This window comes from Macrobrachium rosenbergii, chromosome 4, assembly GCF_040412425.1.
Source record: "Macrobrachium rosenbergii isolate ZJJX-2024 chromosome 4, ASM4041242v1, whole genome shotgun sequence".
NCBI classification, from domain to species: Eukaryota; Metazoa; Arthropoda; class Malacostraca; order Decapoda; family Palaemonidae; genus Macrobrachium; species Macrobrachium rosenbergii.
In genome coordinates, this window is record NC_089744.1 from 61857823 (window position 1) to 61865601 (window position 7779).

The window sequence follows — 7779 nt, forward strand, 5'->3', positions numbered from 1 at the left end:
TGTGCTGCTTCTCCTCTTCCTATCTCTCTTTTCAGAGAGAAGGAGAAAGAGAAAGAGACAGAGAAAGAGAGAAAGGAAGAAGAAGAAGAGAAGAAAGAGAGAGAGAGAGGAAAAGTAGCTAAGGACTGAGAGGGAGGGTGGGACCTCCCTTCCTGCCCTGTGCTGCTTCTCCTCTTCCTATCTCTCTTTTCAGAGAGAAGGAGAAAGAGAAAGAGACAGAGAAAGGAAGAAAGAAGAAGAAGAAGAAGAAGAAGAGAGAGAGAGAGAAAAGTAGCTAAGGACTGAGAGGGAGGGGTGGGACCTCCCTTCCTGCCCTGTGCTGCTTCTCCTCTTCCTATCTCTCTTTTCAGAGAGAAGGAGAAAGAGAAAAGACAGAGAAAGGAAGAAAGAAGAAGAAGAAGAAGAAGAAGAAGAGAGAGAGAGAGAGAGAGGTAATGAAGCTAAGGACTGAAAGGGAGGGGTGGGACCTCCTTCCTGCCTCTGGTAGGGACCTTCTCTGTTGACTCTGACCCTGAGAGCTCATCCGGACCCAAGAAGAGAAGAGCTGTTGACTCTAGCCTGAGGGAGGGGTGGGACCTCCTTCCTGCCCTGTGAGAGTCTCCTTTCCTATCTCTCTTTTTCAGAGAGAAGGAGAAAGAGAAAGAGACAGAGAAAGGAAGAAAGAAGAAGAAGAAGAGAGAGAGAGAGAGGCGGACTGAAAGGGAGGGGTGGGACTCCTTCCTGCTGGCACAGTTTCTCCTCTTCCTATCTCTCTTTTCAGAGAGAGAAGGAGAAAAGAAAAGACGAGAAAGGCTCTAGAAGAAGAGAGGAGAGAAGAGTCCCTCCTCCTGGCGCGTAGGTTGCAGGGAGGTCAGGCCCATCCGCCTGCTGGACTGGTAGGGACCTCGACAGCTGTTGACTCTGACCCTGAGAGCTCATCCGGTCAAACAGCCGTTGACTCTAGCCAGTGAGAGTTCTTCCGCCTGACGAGTGACTCTCACCTGGCAGAGTTCATCCGCCTGTCCGCTGAACAGCCGTTGGCTCTAATTGGGTAGAGTCCCTCAGGCGCGTAGGTTGGGAAGATCTCGGCTAGGGCCAGTGAGAGTCATCTTCGAACAGCCGTTGACTCTGCCATGAGTTCTTCCGCCTGACGGGGGGAAACTCGCCAGCCGTTGACTCCTGCGGTGGCAGAGTTCGTCCGCCTGTCCGCCGAACAGCCGTTGGCTCTAGTTGGGTAAGAGTTCCTCTTCCTGACGCGTAGGTTGGGAAGATCTTCGGCTATGCCTCCCGCCTCCGAGCAGCCATTGACTCTAGCCAATGAGAGTTCCTCCGCCTGACGAGTTGTTGGGAAAACTCGCCAGCCGTTGACCCCTGCTGGGAGAGTTCGTCTGCCTGCTGGGTGGTGGGGAAAGCACAACAGCCGTTGATCCTCCCCGAGAGAATCATCCTTCATCCTACCGTTGTTGTTGATCCAGTGGCTTCTCATCCTATGGCTTTCTTGTCCTCTTATTTCCTGTGAGTGCCGCTTTTCTGCAAGGGATTGCTCTTCCTTCCCTCCAGTATAGGACGTTCCTCTTTGGCCCACTTTCCACGGATACATTTAAATTTTTCCTCAAAATCGTCTTTTCTCATTTGGCTGCGGTGTTCTTTTTAAAAAGATAGTAATCCTCTCAGGTTTTTATCCGTCCGCACCGATTCCTCCTGCACCTCTTTCGTGGTTCCAGGCACTACCTCGAGTTGCCTGCGCAGCTTATCGTTCTCGTCTCGGAGGTTCTTGTTCATCTTCTCAGTATGCGCGGCATGTTTGCCCAGCTGGTCGATCTTCCTATTCAGCTGATTGATCAGACCATCTTGGTTAACGGCCTCCTCCTTCAACTTCTGCAGGCATTCCTCATTCTTCCTCTTCTCTTGATCCTTGCGTCGCAGGAGTTCTATTATCTCCTGAAGGTCGCACTTCATCGTCTTGTTTTCTTTTTGAACCCTTTCCAGTTGGTCGCCCATTTGGCGAATTTGGCGCCGCAGCACTATACCTTCACTCTGGTATTTCCGAGTCGCTTGTTCCTTATCGAGCTGTTGTCTTTTCAGCTCGCGGTTCTCCCTTTCAGCTTCCTTCAGCCTCTCTGCCAGTTTCTCTGCAGCCAAGTCTTTCTTCTCGTTCCTGCACTCGGCTTCCTTTAGACACGCTTTCAGGCTTCTGATGGCCAATTGAAGGTTCTCGTTATCATCTCTCATTTTATCCTCCCTCCTCAAGATACTGAGATTTTTTTTCTCCAAATCGTCGATGATTTGTTGCAGCCGTAAATTCTCCTGTCGTTCTTTTTCCAGCACCTTTCTGTTGAGGTGAGCTTCGGCCTCTTGAAGGCCTATTTTATCCTGCAATTGTTCATTGGCCATCCTCTGTGGGTCGACCTTCAGGGAAATTCTGGGAAGATGAGGCGTCTTTTCTCTTCTCCTCCGCCTCTCGGGTTCGTTCCTTCTTGCCTTGGTGTTCCATCTCCTGGCGTCTCTCTCTCGCTCGGGAATCACACACGACCTTGGTAGTGGTGTCCTCCTAAATTTCCTGTCCTTCGTGGTATCTTCTTTCCTGTAATCCTGCTGTTGGCATCTATCTTCACACAAGTCCAGGTTTCTTGTCTTCCCAGCATCACATACTGACCGGTCCACGTAATCTTTCAGTCCTGACACTAACTTTTCAAATTTGGTAATATGGCCCCCAGAATTTTGTTTTGGCCATATTCTACTGAAGGTGTTCTCGTAGTTTGGTTCTGCATCAGATCTTTCCTTTTCTTCTCTCTCCGCTTTCTCTGCAAAGATTTCGTTCTGTTTCTCCTTTCCTCCTCCGGACGAGGTCCTCTTCTTTGAAAAGTTAAATTTTTCTTGTCTCTCATTCAGGCAATAATTTTCGATGTCCAGTGTGCCCCGTTGCGCCAACTTCATTGCCAACTTCTCAAAGGCCATCGTCAATTTCCTCCTTACGACCTTCTCATCTTCATGGTCCTTCCTGAGAATGATCATGTCCTTCAAGATCCTGTCCAAAATGTCCTTCAATTCCAGATTGGTCTTATTCTGTCCATCATCACCAGTCGGTTCTGCTGCTGCTTTCCGGGGTGCAGCCGCCCACCTTATTAACTTATGCCCTGCCCAAGCGAAGTGGACCGCAGCAAGAGCAACCACAACCATTGCAAATGGAGCTCCAATGCGGCAACAAACTTCTGGGCATTCAATTTGATTCCATGTGAACATACCTCCAAGGGTAGTAATAAAAGTACCAAGTATATTTCCAAAAGGCTGAGACATTGTTTTAGTTTTCTGTGCCAATCTTCCTCGGCTGCGCTAAGCTTATCGAAGGAATATGACGCCTGCTCCGCGTTGGGGAATCCATACAGAGTGGGACCCTTCATTGCAGTGGCGTCGTGAGGGTTGCTGGCGCCCGGGGGCAAAGTGTTTTATGGCGCCCCCAAAGGGGATGGGGGGGGGAAGGCGGGAGGACTATTTTTATTTGAGTGTGCTAATCTTGGCAGGAAATGTTTGCCTTCATTATTTTAGATATATTGTGTTGAAAACAAAAATTCTAATTTGCATAATAATAATCTGGAATGACAGAGCACAAACCGAATTTGCAAACTGAAATAGTTTATTTTACATATAATAGATATACTGTAATTAATTAATCATTAGCTCTCATAAATAAATTCCAAAATGTTGATAAGATAACTAAAATGTAGATTATAGTAAAGCATCACAGTAACTAGTAACTCTTAATAACCAAAGACAAATGGCAAATTAAATAAATTAGACTAAAAAAGGAGTTAAACATTAGGGAATACAGGGGACTAAGAAAATCATGAAAATGAACAATTTTGTTGCCAGCATAGAAGTTAATACTAGAAAAAAATAGATTTTGTGGTAAAAACTGAATAGTTATAATGCCTGAAAAGAAAACTGATAAGAACAAAGATGAATTAGTTCACTAACTATAAACCTTACTTTTCTTCAATTTTAACATGCGTCAAAATAATGAAAACAAAAAGATTAAAGTGATAGTTGCTTAGGATCAACCATATGCAAGGAAATAAAACGGTATAAAGGTATTAGAATGTAAAGATAATTAGACAAATATTGATAACAGAAAACCTAAACAAAGAAGAGGGGGTTACCTATCCAATATCTTTGCACTGACTCACAGTCACTGAACCACTTATTTTACATTATAAGTACGTAATAAAATTTGATGGTATAGTAATTAACACATTATGATTACATTTATATATAATGAACATTAAAGGAAGTCAATCGTCATTAAATATAGAATATGTACTGAAAACTCGTAAAAACTTAAAAGATTCTAAGTTACTGGTTTCATTACCCCCATTTCCCCCAAAATAGATGTCTTCCCAACTTCAATTTGGCGCCCCCTCAATGCTGCGCCCGGGGACATATGTCCCCCCCCCGCCTCTGTTAGTCGGTGGGGTATGAGGATGAACTCCAGTAAAACGAAAACGCTATTGGTTAGTAGATCTCTGCAGATTTTCCATCCTATTCTCCACTTGAGGTGGATGGGACTTTGCTGCTGAATGAGTCTGAAGCTTTAACTGTTCTAGATGTAACTTTTAACTCACATCTTACTTTTGAGAGACATCTGATGAAAGTTTCAGCAAATGCAGTGCGAAAGTTAGGCATTGTTCGTAAGCCTCATATTTATAACAGTGATGAAACCAGTGCATCCTGTTTTAGGTTATTTGTCTTTCCTTTACGAGAATACTGTTCTCCGATGTGGATGTCTGCTTCTGCCAGAGATTTATCTCTTTTAGATAGAGTGGATCGTGGTGGTGGTAGGTTTTTGTTTCCCAATGTTAGCAGTTATGATTTGGACCATCGATGGGTGGTTTCTTGTTTGTCAATTTTTCATAAGTTGTATTTTAACAGAGATCTTTCGCATTTACAATTGACCCCTGATCCCCTTTTCCTGCCGAGAGCAACCAGATTCGCTGAACAGCAGCACAAATATACAGTAAATATCTTGTTTGACTTCTCAGTTCCAAAGGTCCTTTATTCATCACACTGTTGGGCTGTGGAACAGCCTCCTAGAGGATGTCGTGCAACTGGAACTTCATAAGTTCAAGCGAAAATGCAATGCATTACTACCCTAATACAGTTCAACTTGTATATTAATATTTTACTTACATTTTCATTTATTTATTAATTTTGTTACATTTTCATTTATTTATTAATTTTGTCGACTTATCTGTTTTTCTAATGAATGATCTCCTCTTTATGTATTTCCCATTACCTTCTATTACTTCTTTCGAATGAACACCATACTCTTTTGAAGCTTAAATTTCAAGTCAGTGGCCCCTGTGGGTTTGTTCCATATGAGTATGGTTTACCTTCTGAATAATAATAATAATAATCATCTTTTAATTTTGATTTTATATTTTCATATTAATCTTAATATTCCCTTTCACAGAATCTTTCCCTCATCCACACATACTTTACAAACCCTAGCCATCAACTCAGTTACAACTTTACCACCATATCACAGCTTGACACTTGTAATCCAGTCACCCCGGGGTGTCTCTCTATTCTTCAACCTCATTACTGCTTTCCTTACGTCCTCAACAATCACTTCCACAGTAATTCTCAAACCTACACTATTCCTCTCCACTGCTACGTCATTCAGCTCTGGCTCTTCCTTATCTTTCATAAGCAACCAACCTTGGATATAGTCAGTATATCGACCCAGGATTGCGCTGACTTCTGGCAGGATTTCTTTATATACACCTTTTATTTTGAAATCCGTTTGTTCATTGTTCTCTGAACTTGCTTTCCAGAAGAAGAATTTCTTCTTATTTAAATTCTTGCTTACCAGTTACATTCTTTGATACGGAATTTTCTATTAAATATATATATATATATATATATATATATATATATATATATATATATATATATATATATATATATATATATATATATATATATATATATGTGCGTGTGCGTGCGTGTGTGTATGTGTATGTGCGTATATATATATATATATATATATATATATATATATATATATATATATATATATATATATATATATATTATATATATCTATATATATATATATATATATATATATATATATATATATATATATTCTGTGGTCTTTTTCATATGTAGAAATAGTAAAGTGCATCACATTAACTTTAGGAGAGAAATTTATTAAACGGCTCTTTGATTATCACTACAGGGTCCTTTAGTTTAATGACAGTCCGCAAAGCTGTGGGATACCATTCTTCTCATTTGGTTCTTTGGGGGGTCCTCTCACTTTCTTGACATCTGGTCTTGGAACAGGCGGTGTTAAAATGATATGTGATGCCTCTTGATGTACCACTTTTATATTCGCTTTTCCTTTTGGGAGAGCTTTTCCAGTGAAGCACCTGAAGAAATTTCAATTTGCTTTGATGTACAAGACCTTTTGGGCGGTCGTTCATGGGCACGACAAAATATCTGATTTTTGTTTTTTTTACGCATGTCAAGATCACCTAATTAATCGTAGCGGTTCAAAATATTCTGAAGTTTGATCGAACATTCTCTGAGGAGTTAGTTCTTAGCACATGTAAGAATAGACTACTTGTAATTCAGTTTTTAACGTAATAGGTTAACTGATATACTGATATATATGCCACTATCTTGATTAACGTGAATTCAACAGTTCTCTAGAGATTACATTTCTCCAACTTATTGCCAGCTAGTGTCTATATTCATGTTCTTCATAGTTTGATGTGCATTTATTGTAAGAATATCGTCAACTGCTCTTCAGTCGTGGCCATAGGTGCTCTTTAAGTATACCTACGGCCAAACTCCCAAGTTTAGTTTTGGTGTTAGTGCACTGTTGAAGATTACCGTATAAATTAGCTGTGATTGGTATTTATTTCAAAGAAAGTGTATAAGTTTAATCTGTGATAAAGGCTACGCCAACAGTATTTTATTTATAATAACGTTAATTCGGGAAACATTCATAAACTTGAGTCTTCTGATATCATTCAGTGTATAATATTTTATTTTCGGATTTCCACTCCCTTGTATTGACCTAAACTGAACGAGATCATTACAGTAATAAAATAAATTTGCGCATGCTCTCTAAACTTGGCTGCAGCGGCGAAATGTTTACTTCAGAGAGTTCGTTTCATTTCAAACCTGTTGAGTCCCGCGATGATAAAAATCAAGAAAGAACGACTTCTTCCACCATCCATTGTTTCCAACGGTGTTCAGATCCTTCCTGCTTCCGTTGGATATTTGTCTCTTGTTATTTAAGCCTTCTTCTTGCTCTGTTCCCCCTAAAGGAAGTTGGGAGAACGAGACGTGAGTTGTATGTTAAATTATCCAATTCGAATTTCCAAGGACGACCACCGCTGCACTTCCCGCGGTCATGATCGGTATTGTGATAATGCTCCCTGTGTGTTCTAGCTAAAGAAAATAATTAAGAGGGATGTAAAAATTATTCGTATAGAATTATTATTATTATTATTATTATTATTATTATTATTATTATTATTATTCAGGAGATGAACCGTATTCATATGGAACAGACCAGCGGTCCTTTGGCTTGAATGACAGTCTTCCAAAGAATATGGTGTTCATATGAAGGAAATGACAGAAGATGATAGGAAATACAGAAAGAAGAGATCAGCTATTAGACAACAAAGATAAATTAGCAAATAAATAAATATATTGATAAAAATGTAAGTAGATTATTAAAAGTACAAAGAGAATAATTGTTTTAGGGTAACAGTGCGTCGCAACTTCGCT

General features: G+C 40.6%; 1 protein-coding gene across 1 annotated transcript; it reads right to left on the reverse strand.

Annotated features, from left to right (window-relative positions):
- Positions 1-1629: 1629 nt before the first annotated feature.
- LOC136837842 (golgin subfamily A member 6-like protein 22) lies at positions 1630-3276 on the reverse strand. The gene has a single exon (XM_067102737.1). It carries the CDS (start codon positions 3274-3276, stop codon positions 1630-1632), a length of 1647 nt encoding a protein of 548 aa, XP_066958838.1.
- Between the last annotated feature and the right edge of the window lie 4503 nt (positions 3277-7779).